The sequence below is a fragment of the Salvelinus alpinus genome, chromosome 8 (genome assembly GCF_045679555.1).
Source record: "Salvelinus alpinus chromosome 8, SLU_Salpinus.1, whole genome shotgun sequence".
Classification (NCBI taxonomy): Eukaryota; Metazoa; Chordata; class Actinopteri; order Salmoniformes; family Salmonidae; genus Salvelinus; species Salvelinus alpinus.
The window spans coordinates 39184907-39205550 of NC_092093.1; the positions used below are offsets into that span (position 1 = coordinate 39184907).

A 20644-nucleotide genomic window follows, 5' to 3' on the forward strand; every position below is an offset into this window, starting at 1 on the left:
AAGCTAGATGTACTGTCTGATATCTCAGTCTCTGAGATCGATTGCTTCTTCCTTATGTTGTCCTGGATCTTCTCAGGGGATGTATATCAAATCCACCTACGATGGGCTTCACGTCATCACTGGAACCACAGAACATGTGAGTATCCCATCCATTCTGATAGTAGTAGTCCAAGATGGTCTGGAGTGATCCAGTCAGGGTGAAGGAACTCCTGTGATGTTTATATGCTCATCCTCTACCTATCACCCTCTGTCCTCCAGTCTCCGGCAGACAGAACACACAGGATCCATGCTGGAGACGAGGTCATCCAGGTCAACAAGCAGACAGTGGTAGGTGGTTCTTCTTCGCTACCTCCTATTGATCAATTGCACCACTTACCCAGGGCAGAGAGAGATCTCTGTTTTTTGTTTAATCAAGCCCAACAAGAAAGCCAGGCAGATAATAGCTCGTTTCATTGCAGCATGAGAGTACAGTCGCAAATGGAAATGGGTTTTGTTGATAGTTGTGATGATGTTGGTTATGATGAGGGTTGTGATGCTGGCTGTGTCTGACGAGCTGTCCTGTCTGTCTGTCTTTGGTGTCTCCAGGTGGGCTGGCAGCTGAAGAACCTGGTGGTGAAGCTGAAGGCGGACACCGCAGGTGTTAGTCTGGTGGTGAAGAAGAGGCCCTCGGGTACCTGTAGCTTCACCCCGGCCCCCCTGAAGAACATGCGCTGGAGGCCCCCCCTGGTGCAGGTAGACCCCCATCACACACACACAGTTGATTGAAGAACACGTGTAGGGCAGGTAGACCATCTCCCCTTATCACCCTTTGATATCCTAGTGTTTAATCAATTCTGGATGTATGTTCATCTGTCATCATAGGTGTGAAATATGTGTGTGTGGCATCCCAAAGCTGTTTCTTTTTGGTGGGGTTTGACAAGAGAGGACCAAATCCTCAGTTCTTCAGCCTACCAGGCTGCGTCTTCCACTGGGTGGGTTGTAAGGGTGAACAATGAATCCTTTCTTCCCCTCTTTCTTAAAAAAGAAAGAACAGCACAAAGTTCGAGCATGTACTGATGTCAGACATGTTTTGAACGTGACTCATGTTCACAGAGACAATGGGTCCAATGTGACCTAATAGGCTGGGTTCAGGATGTGTGTTTTAAATAGATTGCATAGTGCTTAAATGTACGTTTTGGGCTGAGTCAGTGTGCCCTGAATACCCTCTAATCTTCGAGTCCAGAGAGATCTCTAGTTTAACCTCTAACGAGCCTCTACCCCGGGTCCGGGATCACATCATTCCTCAGAATCGCACTAAACGGATATAAATTGCTATAAAACGGTTCAAATTAACTACATTATGATGTTTTTAACAACTATAACGAGTAAAAACATGACCAGAGAAATATTGCTGGCTAAACAACGATTTGGAATGAGGCAAGTCCGATGTCCTTCACGCTTCAGGCGCGCGACGAGAAAGGGAGGTACCTCCACGTTTTTTTCTTTTATAGTGGCTGTGATTGTGCAATCGACTCCATTCAAAACGTGATGACGTACAGACACCCAGAGGAAGACGTAGGCAGTGTCGGTTTCTTCATAGCATTCACTGTCACCTTAAAAACAGACTCCAGATCAGGGGTAAAAATTTCTGAAATCTGACCCCTGTCATGAAAAGTGCTGTAGATATAGTTCTGTACCACTCAGAGACAAAATTCCAACGGCTATAGAAACTAGAAAGTGTTTTCTATCCAATAATAACAATAATATGCATATTGTACGATCAAGAATTTAGCACGAGGCAGTTTAATTTGGAGACCAAAATATGCTAATGCGGAACAGCACCCCCTATAGTTCCAAGAAGTTAAGAGTCTTACCAATCCCTGACTGTCTACACCTCGTCTCTTAGTTCACCGTTAGAGGCTACACTCCGCCCAGACCTAACAAAGGTCACACATTGGTTTTGAGACAGACAAATACAAAAAAATGGACCATGTAAAGCCTTTTAGATCTGTTTATGTAATTACAGTAATCTAAAAAGCTCTTTATCCCTGCGTTAGGGACAATATTGGGCCTTGGGAAAGAGCGGAGAACCTCTGAAGTGGGCAGGAAGCAATTCAAGATAAAAAGACTCTTGTTGTGTAATAAGTCGTCTGCTAAGTGTAGTGTCCATGCCAGGTCTCAGGTCCTCACAGTCATACTAAACCAGGCCACTATTGGTGGATTTACCAAACGAAAGTAAGCTTAATTAGAAATAACGCCGTATTACGTAATGGTATTGTTTCATTTAGCTGAGACAGTGTACTTGTAGAGAATGTTCTCTGGTTTTAACAGCTAAGCTGCCTCACACATTTAACACACATCTCTGCCCAGGGTATCAGTGACTTTATATGACAACATTTTTGTAAGATCTTTCTTCTAAAAACAAGTATTTTGTTTTTTGTGTATTAGAGTGCCCCCAGTATGCCCAAGATCCAGTCTCCAAAACATGCCCCCTCTGAAGCCCTCATGAAGAAAGAGAAGCAGACCAATCTGGACCTGTTTATCCCTCCTCCCCCCACTGTCCCATACACCCCACGGTGAGTGTCTGAGTCAGTCACTTATTCAGTCTCTCTGTCTTTGTACCCATCATTGAATTTATCACAGGAGACTGGTGGGAGGAGCTATAGGAGGACAGGCTCATTGTAATGGCTGGAATTGAATAAATATCTCCTCTCACCAGCCTCCTCTAGAATTCATATTAGTGCTCTGTTAGCTGACCGTGACATTTCCCTTCTTTCCCACCTCATATACCGCTCATCTAAGGGATGGGAAGCCGAAAGTGAGTGTGAAGGTCCAACTGAGACCAAAGGGTTCTCAGTCTCCTAACTCCTTCCTGGATGAGGGTAGACGACGCTTCACCATCGCAGACTATGACAACAAGATCAAAGTTTGTCCTCCCACAGAGCCCAACCTCCAACCAGCCCCAGTAGCCCGCCTGAGACAACGGACCTCCACAAGGGGTCAGTACCGTAACAGACACACATGCACGCTCGCACACACAAGCACACACCAACAAGCACCCCAGCTAGCACATTTGGTTCCTTGGAAGTTGTGGGAACTAGTGACGCGTAGGTTGACTCATAACTTGCAGTCCCCGCGGTTATATCTGCGGGCGGGTGGGTTTAGGGTCACGAAATATTGTGTGGATGAAGGGCAGGCGGGTGGGTAGCGGCGCAAGTTATATCTGTAGGTTACATTGAGGTTTTTCTTTCATTATTTTGGGTCTACCTGGCATTAGTGCGTATGCATAGCTTCACGGGCACCAAATAGCCGACACGCCAATCGCCGTAAGCTTTTGGGAACTGGAAGAAAAAGTTACTTTGATCCACTAATGCAAAAATGACAATGTCGGAGTTTAATTCAATAAGAGCTGTGAAATGGAGAGTTGAAAATAAAGAGATGGGAGGATTTGGGAAGGTGGTGAAAGAGGATGATAGCAGTGCCTATGTTATGTGTGATGATTGTGAGGCGCTATACACATTATATATACATTTTTTCATGATATCCAATCGATAGTTACGGTCTTGTCCCGTCGCTGAAACTCCCGTACGGACTCAGGAGAGAGCCATGCGTCCTCCGAACCATGACCCTACCAAGCCACACTGCTCGCTTAACCCGGAAGCCAGCTGCACCAATGTGTCGGAGGAAACACTGTAGAGCTGGCGACCGAAGTCAGCGTGTATGCGCCCGGTCCGCATGCAGAAGGACATCCCGGACGGCCAAACCCTCCCCCAACCCAGAGGCAATTGTAAGTCGCCTCATGGGTCTCCAGGTCGCGGCCAGCTGCGACACAGCCTGGGATCGAACCCGGGTCTGTAGTGACACCACTGTAGTTAGACCACTGCGCCACTCGGGACAGTCATTTGACCGGGCCTTCAAATAGGCTTATGGCAAGTCAAGAGAACTGTAGCCTACTGTTCAGTTAAGTTAAATGGAAACTGACACAGAATGTAGGTCTACAGTATAACCTCTCACATAGTCTTAATATGAACTCCTGCAGAGTTAAGCCTTTGTTGCAGTAAAATGATACACCAAATGTACATTTTGACTCAGAAACAGGAGTGGAGAAATATGATTGATTTATTTCAGCATCTTGAGAGAATGTGAATGCGCAGTTAGGGACCATCTGTAGAGGTGCTATCTTTATTAAGGGCCAGAGCCAGCGTTCGGCAATCAAAGCTGTATCAGAGGCGGCAGAAGGCAGCAGTCAATGGCTCTGGATGAAGAGGAAAGACCCCAGCTGGGCCCCGAAATGAGAGGGCCAGGAGGTATGCGGTCAACAATGCTTGACTCAGGGAGGAAGACGCCCCTGCCATGCATAGTCCCATGGGATGTTGGCTATCAACAACAAGGCAACTCCTATGACTAATTGGGAATGGGACGCAAGCGTAGGATTGATCACCCTGTCGCTGGCCGCCTTTGGGGAGGGTGTATAGTGTGAAAGGCCGAAACACCCTAGGAACCAAAGGTACACTACTGACGATGCGCTCCCCAAATTTCACCAGTCTCACTGTTCATGAACTCTTGGAAGTGCTTGCACAAAGGATAGTAACATCTCATCCTGTGTTCTTGGAATCTATCAGCATCATAAAAACTGATAGTATTTCAGAAATCTTATCAGAAACATGTCGGGTCATTTTCACAGCTTTCTATTTCCTTGCGACCAGTTCAAACTGATGCCAAATTTTGCACAGAACATATTTTGGGGGGTTATCACATTTTCTCCCCGGTCCCTAAATGTCTTTGCTAGGTGAAAGAAGCAGAGATGACAGAGAGAATTTTACCGATGTTAACTAGATTGATGCATTCATTCTATCACTTATGACATTATTCTGGTGAGCAAGTGTTTATTTAGTCTTCTAGGGCAACATATAATGACAGAAGAGAAGCTTGCCTGTATCTAAATATAGTTGACTAACAAATAGCCTACCAAAATATTGGAAATTATAAGCAGAAACAATTCCTGCACCCCCATTCAGAAAGATTGATGAGATCGATATTGGCATAAGTAGTAATTACAGAACATTTGAACTCTACTTTACAGGTAAACAGCGGCCCCTGTCCATGCCTGTAGACTCGTGTTTGGGCATGTCGGATTCGTCCTCCAGACCCTGGCCTCAAGGGAGGAAAGGTAAGCATTCTACAGCTACAGTACACCTGCCTGGTTGAAACACCGCCAAAACAAAGCAGCGCAGTAACTCAGGATGTGTTCCAAATGGCAACAAATTCCCTAAATAGTGCACTACATTTAACCAGAGCCCTAAGGGCTCTGGTCAAAAGTAGTGCACTATTTAAGCAATAGCCCAGCTAGCACATTTGGTTCCTTGGAAGTTGTGGGAACGTACGTTTTTGGTTTCCCATTGGTTCTGGGAACAAAGCCATACGTTTCCTGACCGGTAAAACTGAACTTTTTTTTTTACATTTTGAGAACAGAAGTGAACATTTTGCCTGTTCTGGGAATGTTCATTTTTAGGTTATAGGGAGGTTCTGAGAACCTTTTACTATGATTCCCTGAAAGATTTCCTGGGAGGCTTTATTAACGTTCTGAGAACAGAAATTCTATGTTATTTAATGACATTCTGAGAACATGTTTCGATACAACTTTTAATAACATTGCTACCTTAGTTGGGGTTAACTGTTTTAAACTCCAAGCACAGATAGGACACATGGATACTAATTTGCTTAGGTATTAATTATGCAAAATTTAAACACGACCAACAAAAGGAGCTGATCAAAAGCAGGGGAAGGGAGCTTAAAGGGACCAAATTCGGTCTTAATGACTAATTTCCAAGGGAGATAAACGAACGTCGTACGAGACTGTATCCGGTACATGACCCTCCAGCATGACAATGCCACAAGCCATACTGCTCGTTCTGTGCGTGATTTCCTGCAAGACAGGAATGTCAGTGTTCTGCCATGGCCGGCGAAGAGCCCAGATCTCAATGCCATTGAGCACGTCTGGGACCTGTTGGATCGGAGGGTGAGGGCTAGGGCCATTCCCCTCAGAAATGTCCGGGAACTTGCAGGTGCCTTGGTGGAAGAGTGGGGTAACATCTCACAGCAAGACCTGGCAAATGTGGTGCAGTACTTAATGCAGCTGGTGGCCACACCGTATACTGACTGTTACTTTTGATTTTGAATGAATATGAATTGGGTGGGTTGAGATTATTAAATATAAAGGCACTAAACCTCTCTCTAAAAGCTTCACTTATTCAAAAGTTTTACTTGAACCCTAAATGGTTATCAAGTAAGAAAAACTCATCCATTGGTTAAAAATTGCCTTTTTGCCTTTGTGCAGATTGCCATGTCTCATTTTCGATTAATTGAAAATGCTACTTTTTTAAAGTATCTCTCTTTTTCAAACAAGCATTGCAGAGCTGGCTACAATTTCAATTTCGTCCCCATGAAATTATTGAACAAATATTACAACAAATATTATGGCTGAACTCAAATGTGCGGGTTGATAAAATACCTGTATTTTTGGGAAAGATGTTTGAAAAGGGTATTTTGTTCTTAAATTTTATTGTAAATTGGAATGGTGGAATTATGTCCTTCATGGAGTTATCAGAATTGTACTGGAAGGTCTGTTCAATCCAAGAGTACAACCAATTGATTACAGCATTACCCCCAAAATGGAGGCAGGTGGCAGCGGGAGGAGGTAGGGAACTGGTCTGTCTGCCCAATATAAAGGATCAAAACTGTCGGAGGAATAAAAATAGCATAAATAGGAAAGTATACCCGTTTCATTTGAGGACCAGGATGTTGTCAACTGTGCCATACAGATTGTAAAATAGTTGGGAAGAGATTTTTGATGTACTGATTCCATGGTACAGGGTGTATGAGTTGATATATAAAACAACGCAAGATTCAAGACTTCCTGCATTTCAGCTATAATTATTATATAGAATTCTTGCCACCAACAAAATGTTGAATATTTGGGGCATAAAATCATCGAAGCTCTGCAGATTTTGTTGTGAGGATACAGAATCAATAGACCATTTATTTTGGTATTGCCCTCAGGTAGCCTGTTTCTTGTCTCAGGTTCAGGAATGGCTGAAAATGCAACGCATTGATCTAAAATTGACCCTAGTGTAACGGCTGTCTTCCTCCTCCTCCTCAGACGAGGAGGAGTAGTAAGGATCGGACGACCAATGTGCAGCGTGGTACGTGTTCATGCTCTTTATTTAAAAAATCGAACACTGAAACAAAACAATAAACGACACGTGAAATAACCAACCGAAACAGTTCCGTGTGGAACACACAGACACAGAAAATAAACACCCACGAAACACAGGTGGAAAAAGGCTACCTAAGTATGATTCTCAATCAGAGACAACTAACGACACCTGCCTCTGATTGAGAATCATACCAGGCCAAACGCAAAAACCAACATAGATAACCCACCCAACTCACGCCCTGACCATACTAAAACAAAGAAATAACAAAAGAACTAAGGTCAGAACGTGACACCTAGAAATAGTACTGTTAGGAGATCTGGAGAGACCGGGTCAGTCAATTACTAATATACTAATACTCTTAGTAAAACTATTTATCTTAAACTCACAATCTGTGGATTCTATTCAATTAGATAGATTGAAATTGTACATTAAACATCACAGCATAGTTGAAAGATATGTGTTGCTGGAGATATTTGCATTGTTGTTTGCTGTTTTCTTGGTTGTTGGTGCATTGGAGGGTTCTTGGGAATGGGGTATGGAATTAATTGTATTTTTTATTTTTCATCTTGGGGGGGACTGTGGGAGGGGTCTCGAATGGTTGAGGGACAGCTATTGGGGAACTGTGGGGGGATATTGGAGGGTTCAGGTTCACGTTTTTTGGCCTGGTGGGAGATCTGTCAATGTGCCCTTGAGCTGAGCATTGACCCTGGATGCTTCTGTGTGTCGCTCTGAATGGGAGTCTGTTGGATGACTGAAATGATGTAGTTATTGAGCGGCTCCACTGCAAATATATTGAATGTTTTGGATATTCAATAAAAAATATATATATTTTAAAAAATTTAACATTTATTTTAGCACACCATCAGTGAGATTCAAACCTATGATCTTCTGTTCTCTATCCATGGAATTAATCCACTGCGCCACAAGGATGGAGCTATCATGATGTATTTTTTTTAAACTCATACAAAGCTGTCAATTTTAGTCTATTCAAACAGACCCCATTTCAAAGTGAACAAGCATTCATTAAGCTCAGGTCTGGCCAATTAGTGGGTGCGGCCAACACACCTGAACACACTTAACAGGATAGGGTTTTGTTGGCGCTGAGAACTGAATGTATATGTTTTTAAATAACATTCTTAGAATGTTCTTTGAACGATACTAATGTTTTCTTGGTTTTTTTTTATGGAAAGTTTTCTTAATGTTCTGAGAACATGACTTTAAATAGAACCAGAAAACGTTATGCTTAAGTACTGAAATTCCCACAGAAGAACATAGTTTCTTAACATTCCCTGGGCATTCTGAGAGCATGACTTTAAATAGAACCATGAGGAAACCTGTATAAAAACGTTATGCTGAAGTACTGAAATTCCCACAGAAGAATGTTGTTTCTTAACATTCTCTGAACAATTTGAGAAAATTACTTCCAAATAGAACCCTGAGGAAACCATTAGGAAACGTTATGCTGAAGTATTGAAATTCCCACCTTAGAAACACATGCTTCTCAGAATGCTATGTGCTAGCTGGCTATCCTGCACCATTCCCAGAACATTGTGGGAAGGTTGCATGCAAAATAACCATAGGACAACCACACTCTCATCAACGTCTAAGAAACATATGGCTCTCAGAACGTTATGTGCTAGCTCTGAGGGTACCGTTTGGGACGGAACCTAACTGAGGCTAATCTACTGTTATCAGAATTGCCATTTCACAGGCTTATTTACTCTGCAGGACAAACTGAGGCCGGCTCGGACTGCGTGCCTCGAATTCTTAAGTCGTTGTTCATTAACTTTAGGGTAAGCCCCAGCATAACCACTGTTGATTTTGGCCTCAACTCCTTCTTAGACTGACTTAACCTTGAACAGAGAGGCTTCGGCAGGTGTTGTGTAAGTGCTGATGTACAAAGGGCTTTATTAAATACATTTCATTGATTGATTGAGATGCCTGTCTGTCTGTCTGTTTATCCCTACAGGAGAGGACATCCTCCACAGATACCTGAGTAACGAGCGGATCGCCACCATCTCTGAGGAGGCCCCGTACTTTCCCCTACCCTACAGGCCCCTGGAGGGGCGGTCTGGCCAGCTGATCCATGGCGTCGACCACATTAGGGGCTCCCAGTGCTTCATCAATGCTGACCTGCACAACAGCACTACCATCCCATACCGGGAGGCATCATCCAAAGATTCCCCAGCTACGACTGTGATCCCTGCTGCTGCTACTCCCAAACATCCTCCTTCGGAACCCACTTCAATCCTGGGGGGCTGGCTAGCCCGCCTTAGGCTGCTGAGTCATTGACGAGTGCCTCGACCTTGTGGAACGTGTTGCCCCCCTCCCAGTGCCTTTACCTTGCTATCATCGAATAATGGTCTGGCTTCTCTACTCAGTATTCTGACTTACACATACCAAACCTGGAACGTTCTGTTGGAACTTGGAGCGCTAAGCAGCCTTTGGAAGCTCTGACGGAAGGTCTTGCTTCATTTCAACACCACATGATGTAGTGGTGGACCATTGGGTTGGATCTCTTGCTACATTTGAACTGGTTTAGATTCGATATGCTGACAGATTCTGACAGTGTTCCATCTTTTGTGGAGGGGGTTAAAGAAAATGCCAAGTATAAAGAAGTATTATAGAAAACAGTGGAGCTTCTGTTTCTGCTCATTCTCCTTATCACGAGAAGGATTATAATTCAGGTTTAGGAAACGTGTGCCTTGCTTCTGTAGGTGAACTCTCCTATGTGTAAACTGTTAAGTTATTTCGTTTGTGTCTGTCTAGAGACTTCTTTGTAAATATGTTTCAATCTTTTTCAGAAGTTGATTTGATTTCAGTTGGAGGTTGATAAAGATACAATGCCTATCATTTCTATTGGAGCTAGTGTGCTCTCCTCTTCATATTGTTCCACGTTATTATACGCTGGAAATAACTGCCAGAGTTGGCCTTTTTTTAAGCTACTGTGTGTATGAGGAAAACTCTTGATCCAGTGCTGTAACAACCAGTGTCAGTGTGTGTGTGTGCGTGCGTGTGTACGTGAGTGTGTGTGTGTGAGTGAGCGTTCATGCATATTTTTGTGAAGTTCAGGTAACATTTAAAAAAACATGTAACTACTTTATCTCACTAACTGGTCCTCAATAAAGCAGGGGTTGACCATAGATGTGTTTCAACACGTACAGGGGGTTCTGTTTTGAAGCCACCACACCACCATCTTGGCATTCCTCCTCCTTTGTAAAAAATATTTAGGAAGATATGGAAATGCGTTTATTAATGTCTACATTTAGTTTTTGACACATTTATTATATTACAGACACCGTAATTAAAACGTTTAAATTATATTATAGAAGCTAAACATAGAAATAAAACTTTGAAACATCTAAAAACATTGTGTTTTTTTATACTTAAATATAGTGCCTTGGTCCTTGAAACCTTTAATTGCAATACTGTAGAATTCCGCCAATTCCTATGGAGGACTGCTCCTACTGGGGAGTGCCAATATGGCCGAATGGTGGCTTCAACACCTCTCAATAGCCAATACATAGAAAACGGTGGGACTCACTGTGAAACCATAACATAATGTCATGACCAGGAAGACACAGTGCCTTAAGCAAGAGTAACCATACATACTAAACATATGGAAGAGCTGCGAAGCTTGTCTTAAAGGAGGAAATCAGTGTGGTAATTCCAATAAGTGGGTCTCTTTAATATATTTCCGCTCCATAGGACAAGTTTTTACGCATAAATGTCGAGCAACTCACAAGACTTTGCGAGTGCTTTGCAATATGAATACCTCTGTAATAGTTTCAAGACTATAATAAAAACGTGCAATTCACTTTTGGTTGCGTCTTTTTTGTTTGTTCTTTCTTCTCAACAATAATTAGAAAAAGTCATTTTTGAAGTTCTGCAATTATTCTATAATTATCACAATTATCACAGAGTTTGTTGTCGCTTAAAGCTCTGACACGGTTTGATCACAGAAAGGACTATACACGATATTTCACAATCAGTCTGGAACAGTGGCGTCATTAAGCCTGGGCTTGGTTTTGATGGTAAAATATATATATACAATGCATTCGGAAGTATTCAGACCCCTTGACTTTTTCCTCATTTTGTTACGTTACAGTCTTATTCTAAAATGGATGAAAAAAACATTTTCGCTCATCAAATCTACACACAATACCCCATAAACTTGAGACATCTGTGGCATTGTGTTGTGTGACAAAACTGCACATTTTAGAATGGCCTTTTATTGTCCCCAGCACAAGGTGCACTTGTGTCATGATCATGCTGTTTAATCAGCTTCTTGATATGCCACACCTGTCAGGTGGATGGATTATCTTGGCTAAGGAGAAATGCTCACTAACAAGGATGTAAACAGATTGGTGCAAAAACATTTGCATATGGAAAATGTCTGGGATCTTTTATTTCAGCTCACGAACCATGGGAGCCACACTTTACATGTTGCTTTTATATTTTTGTTCAGTATATTGTGGACTCTGACATTGCTCATTCTGATATTTCTTAATTTCTTTATTTGTATTTTGGGTGATTTGTTTGTATTGTTTTCTATTGATAGGTATTACTGCACGGTTGGAGCTAGAAACATAAGCATTTCGCTGCACCTGCAATAACATCTGAAAAATATGTGTACGCAACCAATAAAATTGGATTAGAATTTGACAGCAACAGCTAAGACACAGAAGAGGGCAGATGGAGAGAGAACAGAGGTGGGTTGAGCACACGGTAGACCATCACGTCAAGCTGCTCTATAGATTCAAATGAGTTGTATTTATTTGCACAATTTATAAGAGGTGAAATACAGACAGTGGAAAAGTAAAACATGGTTTACAAAGCATTTGAATATTCCAGGACAGGATGAGAAACGAGGGTAGACAAGAGGAAGTCAAATATAATACTAAGAGACAGGAACAGAAGTGCAGTGGTGGAAAAAGTATCAAACTGTCATACTTGAGTAAAAGTAAAGATACCTTAATAGAAAATGACTCAAGTAAAAGTAAAAGTCACCAAGTAAAATTCGACTTGCGTAAAAGTCAAAAGTCTAAAAGTATTTGGTTTAAAATACACTTCAGTATCAAAAGTTAAAGTAAAAGTATAAATCATTTCAAATTCCTTATATTAAGCAAACCAGATTGCACCATTTTCTTGTTTTTTTTAATTTACAGAAAGCCAGGGACACACTCCAACATTCAGATATAATTTACAAACATAGCATGTGTGTTTAGTGAGTCGTCCAGATCAGAGGCAGAAGGGTTGACCAGGTAAGTACGTGAATTGTACGTGAATTGGACTTTTCCTGTCCTGCAAAGCATTCAAAATATAACGAGTACTTTTGGGTGTCAAAGAAAATGTATGGAGTAAAAAGTACAATATTTTCTTTAGGAATGTAGTGAAATAAAAGTATAAAATATAAATGGTCAAGTAAAGTACAGATACCCCAAAAAACGACTTAAGTGGTACTTTAAAGTATTTTTACTTAAGTACTTTACACCACTGCAGAAGAAATACAACAACAGATGACACAGAGAAAGCGACGGAGAGAGGCAGAGGAGGGGTGAGCACACACTAGACTGTATCACCTGTTGGATTCTGGCTTGACATATACTTATTCATGTTACCATACTAGAACTTATTGATTACTTTACATGTATTAGAAATGTTGGGGGTCAATGAAGGGTGAATAGGAACTTTGTGTATGGAAAGTTACTGGGTGAGAATAAGGGGAAGTTCCAAAAATTAATATTCTGTTCAAACTTGTTATTGCTGAATATTAATATGAATAAAATATAGAAGGAGGCAAAGAGCAACAGTCTAGTTTCAGTTCCTGATAATGCAGGCCAGTTGCTGTGGAAATAGGACAACGAGAAATGTGGAACTCAACTCGAGATAAGGCCAACAGTTGAAGAGGGAAGACGCTGCTGGGAGGGGGGCCATAGGGGCCCAACCCGAAGACATTCTGACTACAGTCCTATCCCATACACACACACTTCCACACCCATGAGGGTCCTAGACTTAGGCAGGGCCATGACAATACCGGTAAGAGAAACCGACTGAGTTTCTGCCTAACAACAGAGAAGGATTGTTTATCTAAGACATACTGTACAAGGAGGTGACTCATGGTCGGAGGGTATAAATATGTGCTTTTGTGTGTTGTGTCCACAGCTGAAGCACCCAGTGGGTTGAATAAACTTGGTTCGAGCTTTTTCTAGTTGTCCGTTTGAGCTGCTCTATGGAATCTAATTACTGCACAGTAATTGTGTGTGTGTGTGTGTGTGTGTGTGTGTGTGTGTGTGTGTGTGTGTGTGTGTGTGTGTGTGTGTGTGTGTGTGTGTGTGTGTGTGTGTGTGTGTGTGTGTGTGTGTGTGTGTGTGTGTGTGTGTGTGTGTGTGTGTGTGTGTGTGTGTGTGTGTGTGTGTGTGTGTGTGTGGCAATATACTGTAGATGTATGTGTTCCAGAGTAGAGGGTAGAGAGTGTTCCGGAGTACAGAGAACTACAGTAGCTACTGTAATTGAGTACGGGCAGTGTCTGCTGTGGCAGATGGGAAGGTGAAAGTTATCAGTAGAACATCTAATCTCTCAATGTTCGAATCTCTCAATGGTCATCTCAAAGTGTATCAAATTCATGCCTTTAGCTGTTGAAATAATTTTTTTGGGGGGGCCGGGGGAGCCCCTGGACCCCCATACTGGCTTTGGACTAAGCCCCTAATATCTTCAAATCCTAGAAACGCCCCTGGTCTGGAATCAAGGATTTAGGCTTACTAACTCACTGTTATACACTACGCAGGTCAGACAGGCAGCCCACAACTGGAAAGGGGTTAAGTTTCAAAATGGAGCACAAATCCCAGATAAAGTATATTTTGAGAGGAATGCATGTAATGTAGTGTGATCATATACCTGAAGAGTAAGGCCTATGTGTTTCAACCTGCATTCATTTGATTCTCATGTCCCTCGTAGCCTACACGCAGTATGCAGACTTTAAGAGCTGCGGCGACACCCAGTGGCCGATGACAAAACAGCAACTGAGCAATTTTTAACCAAATACAAGATTAAGAATAATATGTGATTGAATTTATGGAGTTGCATTTTATACATAAATCACATACAATTACTGATCAACTCCATAAACTAAAAGATAGCCTAGGCAGAGATAGTAGATTAGTGGGCTATATTTAAATACCTTCTCTGGACTAGGTGATCGGGTTGTTGACATTGTTGAGCGGATGAGTGAAAAGCGGAAGGAGAACCATGCTGAAGTCAAAGAGAGGACATTAGATAAATCCCAACAGTTGGGTGGCAGACGAAACTGAATCTGACTAGAGTGAGTATGAATGACTAGGGGTGGCCGGAGTGATGAAGACGGCCTAGGTCGAGCCTCAATGTCCCAATGATGATAAAGAAGATTCTGTCCCAGTGGGAGTGAGATTTTTGGAGAGAACGGATCCTTGCCTTTTGGCTGATCCATATGTGTTGTCAGGTTGGGTGGAGTGGAGGATATGTTGGGGACTGTTGGGTCGGGGAAAGTGACTCAAAGTGGACTTGTGATGATTGTTTTGTAATTCTGCAGTTCAGGATCACGCGACTAGGAACAAGACCTGTGACTTGCTTTACTCTCCGGAGCAGGGCGCCATTGAAAGTAGTGAGAACTGGGCTGGCATTAAGTGTTGAGGAGGATCAACTGAAAATGTTGACTCCCTGTGTCTGTGACGCCCGCCGTTTGGTGCGACGCAGACCCGGTGGAGAGGGTAATGAAACGGAGAAGACACTGTACGCCCTGCTGAGTTTTGATGCTGTCTTTACCGGACAAAGTCAAGTTAGGATGTGTCAGTTATCCCATGAGAGCTTTTGTCCCAAACCCATTACGGGGTTTTAGGTGCCAAGCTTATGGTCATGTTGCAGCAGTGTGTAGGAGGGAGATTCCTAGATGTGAGAAGTGTGCAGGAGGGCATGAGACAAAGGAAGGTGTAGTATCGGTGGGAAAAGTTTGTTAACTGTAGGGGTACTCATGGTGCTGGAGATCAGATGTGTCCGGTGAGAGAAAGACAGGTTGAGGTTACCAGGATCAGAGTAGTACAGAAGTTGTCGTATGCTGAGGCAGTCATAAGAGCAGTAGAGGAAGATGGGTACAGGGCGAGGGTACCTGAGAGAATTCCTGTGAGTAGACGTAGGCCAATAGAGAGTGATGAGAATAATATGTGCTTCAGTAAGGTTGGTTTCTTAGCGTTCATAGCCATGGTTATCATCTGTACCACAGAAATGGAATGTAAGTCACAGGAAATAGATGTTGTGGTGGCAGCTGCAGAGAAGTACTTGGGATTAGGAGATTTTACTGCAGAGGAGTTACAGAGCGTGTTGAATGGTAGTGTCCCGTCTCGGTCTGGTGTAGGATTAGATAGGGTTAAAATAGTGGAATGCGGTGGTGTTTTTTTATGAGGGTTAATAGGTGGCAGGGTATTTTTTTCCTTTTTCCTTTTGTATTTTTTGTATTATATCTAAATAACACACTGCGTTCATATTCAATGACCCCCTGTCACAAATCTAGGCTAAAATTAAGGTATCTTAGTTTTTTTCTTATGAATAAAGGTTTTTTCAATCTGTAGCCCCTTCAAACTCATCTCTGGACCTCGAAGCCAGTTCCGCAGCATTTCTTCATTGTTCCCCTCTAATCAGGGACTGATTTAGACATGGAACACCAGGTGTACAATTACTTATCAGGTAGAACAGAACCAGCAGGCTCCGGACCTCGTAGGGTAGGAGTTGAATTAACCTGCGTTAGCCTAACGCAAGTAGAACTGTGTCTAAAACGGTGTTTCACAACTCCGGTGCTTGACTACCGCCAACAGCACTTTTTTTTGTAGCCCTGGGGGAAAAACACCTGATTCAACTTGTCAAGGGCTTGATGATTAGTTGACAAGTAGAATCACGTGTGCTTGTCCAGTGCCACAACAAAAACATGGTCTGTTGTTTGGTGGTCTAAAATATATCACTGCTGGTTGTCCAACCTGCCACAGTGAACTGTTTGCATGAATTTACAGACACAACATGCTCTCATATAAACTGGACAAAAAAATAAACACAACATGTTACAATTTCATATATTTTTAGTTAAAGTTCATAAGGGAATCAGTTAACTGAAATTAATTCATTAGGCCCTAATCGATGGACTTCACATTACTGGGAATACAGATTTGCATATTTTGGTCACAGATGCCTTAAAAAAAAGGTAGGGATCAGTCAGTATCTGGTGTGATCACCATTTGCCTCGTTCAGCGACACATCTCCTTCGCATAGTTGATCAGGCTGTTGATTGTGGCTTGTGGAATGTTGTCCCACTCTTCAATGGCTGTGCGAAGTTGCTGGATATTGGCGGGAGCTGGAACAAACTGTCGTACAACGTCGAATCAGCCCATCCCAAACATGCTCAATGGGGGACATGTCTGGTATGTATGCAGGTCATGGAAGAACTGGGAAATGTTCAGCTTCCAGGAATTGTGTGCAGATCCTTGCGACATGGGGCCGTGCATTATCATGCTGAAACATCAGGTGATGGCGGCGGATGAATGGCACGACACTGGGCCTCAGGATCTCGTCACGATATCTCTGTGCATTCGAATTGCCAATGATAAAATGCAATTGTGTCGGTTTTCTGTATCCTATGCCTGCCCATACCATAACCCCCCGGGGCACTCTGTTCACAATGCTGACGTCAGCAAACCGCTCGCCCACACGACATCATACAAGCTGTGTGCCATCTGCCCAGCACAGTTGAAACCTAGATTAATCTGGGAAGAGCGCACTTCTCCAGCGTGCACACTAAAACGACATTGGGGGCGGATTATGGTAAAGAAAATAACATTAAATTCTCTGGCAACAGCTCTGGTGGGCATTCATGCAATCAGCATGCCAATTGCACGCTCCCTCAAAAATGTAGACTTTGTGGCAACTTAATGTGTTGCATTAGTGTTGCATGACAAAACTGCACATTTTAGAGTGGCCATTTATTGTCCCCAGCACAAGGTGCACCTGTGTAATGATCATGCTGTATAATCATCTTCTTGATATGTCACACCTGTCAGGTGGCTGGATTACCTTGGCAAAGTATGAAAAAAACACACAAAAATATATGCACTCTGGATAAGAGTGTCTGCCAAATGACTCAAATGTCAATGTAAAATGAGAAATGCTCACTAACAGGGATGTAAACAAATTTGTGCACAACATCATTTGAGAAATTGGCATTTTGTGCATATGGAACATTTCTGGGAACTTTTATTTCAGCTCATAAAACATGGGACAAACACTTTGCGTGTTTTATATATTTTTGTTCAGTATAGTTGGACTAGGGACCTAATTGTTATAGGACTACTCTCAATTCACCCTTGCAGTCAGCTCCTTTCACTGCTATTTGTCCCTAGAGCAGCGATTACCAAACGTTTCTGTTCCGGGACCACCAAATCACCGTCATGCTATTGAGGATCACCATTGGCAGTCAGTTTTATTTTATTTTTTAACATAAAATATCTTGCCGGTCAAATGTAGTCCATTTTAGCATTGAATGTAACATATTAAAGCATATTATTATAAACTAATTTCATTGTGAAAAGTAATGTAAAATTGCTTATAATACTCACTACAAACTGTTATTTTAGGAAGAAAAAGAAAAGAAAAATCAACAACAAATCGCAGACCACCTGCAGTACACCGGGTTGAAAACCACTGCCTAGAATGTAGTCTTAACTTGATCTCTTGCAGGTAACGTTATTCTGATTAACCTCAAATACACTGAATATACCAAACATTAAGAACACCTTCCTAATATTGAGTTGCACCCCCCCTTTGCCCTCAGAACAGCCTCAATTCATCGGGGCATGGACTCTACAAGGTGTCAAGCGTTGGAGTCAACATTCCAAAGCTTCCCAAAGTTGTCTGGACGTCCTTTGGGTGGTGGACCATTCTTGACACACACGGGAAACTGTTGAGTGTGAGAAACCCAGCAGCATTGCCGTTCTTGACACAAACCGGTGCGTCTCATTTAAATTCATGTGTGTTAAATGGAATAGTAACTGAAATCTGGACACTGACTGTAGGTCTATAACGTCTCACATGTAGTCTATTATCATATTAACTCCTGCAGAATTATGCATTTCTTGCAGTGAAATTATTCAACAAATGTTAATTTTGTCTTGGGAACAGGAGTGGAGAAATAGGATGTCTTTCTTTCGGCATCTCTTGAGAAAATGTGAACGTGTGTGTAATGTGTTGTCTTTAACACTGTTGCGCAAGTATACAGAATTGCTCTTTATTTGCAGCCTGTTGTCATTCCGAGAGTCTGTATGAACTGTTGTGACTAATGCCTCCAGATTTAGAACGCTGCTGTATGTTCTCCTGTGCATCTCTCCTCCCTGGATCAAGCTCTCCTGCCACTTTACCTCCAGGACATAGTTTGGAGGTAAAATGGAGGCCGGATCAATACTTCTCAGCGTTTTTTTTCCTATTTAATTAATAGAATCAATTTTTGTACTAAAAAAACTATGCGCTACTTTATCTAGACGGTCAATTGTTTTATCTCAACTAAAGGCCTGGATGATATAGTCACAAGGTTTCAATTACTTAATGCCTTAATGAGGAGGGACATGTAGTTGTGTCTGTTTGTCTGTTCCTGAGCCTGTCTGTAGGGCCCATACCTGTAGGGGATGCAGCAATGAGCCAGCGCAGGCTGTCTGGGAAGGAGCTGGGTCAGGACTGCCAGGACTGGCTCTACAGGAAGAAGGAGCGCAAGGGCTTCCTGGGAACCAAATGGAAGTACTACTGGTTTGTTCTGATGATGACCTCCCTTTACTGGTATACCTATCAGATGGTGAGTTGTGTTATGACATTGAGTGTCGGGGCTGAGTCAGTAGACATTTTATTAGCAACATTTCAGTGCTTTAGTTTAGGGGATACAGAAATGTATGCCCTTATTGACAGTCATGGCAGACACCGGCAAAATAATTGGATGGGAATGGCTTGTGTAGTATTCAAAGCTTAAAACAGTAATGTGTACTATTCTCCCAGGCAATGTTTTTCCAACCAAGCATTCACTTGTCTTGTCACGACATATAATCCTCATGCTGAGAAAGCAGAAGGATACATCAACACGTCAGACTTTGCTGTCGACCAAGCTACAGAGTGCAAGAAGAAGCAGTAAGGTTTTTCTGTGCACGGCGATGATCTAATTTAAAGTTTCCATTTGGCCAGTAGGAAAACAGAGTGATGTGGGGTTAACCACGCTCTTCTTGGTTTGGGTTTGGCTTTTTGTACATTGTTTGAATGTATGCTTCTATCAAAGAAACACACATACTCTTCTCCTCATGTACTCTTCTCCTCATGTACAGTTGAAGTCAGAAGTTTACATACACTTAGGTTGGAGTCATTCAAATTCGTTTTCAACCACACCAAAAATGTCTTGTTAATAAACCATAGTTTTGGCAAGTCGGTTAGGTGCGCCTTTTGTGCATGACACAAGTAATTTTTCCAACAATTGTTTACAGACAGATTATTTCACTTATAATTCACTGTATCACAATTCCAGTGGGTCAGAAGTTTACATACACTAAGTTGACTGTGCCTTTAAAGAGCTAGGAGAATTCCAGAAAATGATGTCATGGCTTTAGAAGCTTCTGATAGGCTAATTGACATCATTTGAGTCAATTGGACACCTGTGGATGTATTTCAAGGCCTACCTTCAAACTCAGTGCCTCTTTGCTTGACATCATGGGAAAATCAAAAGAAATCAGCCAATTGTAGACCTCCACAAGTCTGGTTCATCCTTGGGAGAAATTTCCAAACGCCTGAAGGTACCACGTTCATCTGTACAAACAATAGTACACAAGTATAAACACCATGGGACAACGCAGCCGCCATACCGCTCAGGAAGGAGACGCGTTCTGTCTCCTAGAGATGAACGTACTTTGGTCAAAGAAGCCGAAGAACACCATCCCAACCGTGAAGGACAGGGGTGACAGCATCATGTTGTGGGGGTGCTTTGCTGCAGGAGGGACTGGTGAACTTCACAAAATAGATGGCATCATGAGGGAGGAAAATTATGTGAATATATTGAAGCAACATCTTACGACATCAGTCAGGAAGTTAAAGCTTGGTCGCAAATGGGTCTACCAAATGGACAATGACCCCAAGCATACTTCCAAAGTTGTGGCAAAAGGGCTTAAGGACAACAAAGTCAAGGTATTGGAGTGGCCATCACAAAGCCCTGACCTCATTCCCATAGACAATTTGTGGGCAGAACTGAAAAAGTGTGTGCAAGCAAGGAGGCCTACAAACTTGACTCAGTTGCACCAGCTCTGTCAGGAGGAATGGGCCAAAATTCACCCAACTTATGGGAAGCTTGTGAAAGTCTACTTGAAACGTTTGACCCAAGGTAAATAATTTAAAGGCAATGCTACCAAATA

General features: G+C 42.4%; 1 protein-coding gene across 1 annotated transcript in view; it reads left to right on the forward strand.

Moving 5' to 3' along the window:
- The window catches only part of cnksr3 (cnksr family member 3), a 41523-nt gene extending 30510 nt beyond the window's left edge, over positions 1–11013 (forward strand). Inside the window, exons 7-13 of the mRNA XM_071413902.1 lie at positions 77–136; positions 259–327; positions 586–732; positions 2428–2555; positions 2782–2978; positions 5063–5149; positions 9166–11013. Coding sequence (XP_071270003.1) covers positions 77–136; positions 259–327; positions 586–732; positions 2428–2555; positions 2782–2978; positions 5063–5149; positions 9166–9488 — 1011 coding nt within the window. The 3' untranslated portion in view covers positions 9489–11013. The remainder of the gene's footprint in view (positions 1–76; positions 137–258; positions 328–585; positions 733–2427; positions 2556–2781; positions 2979–5062; positions 5150–9165) is intronic.
- The last annotated feature ends 9631 nt before the right edge of the window (positions 11014–20644 follow it).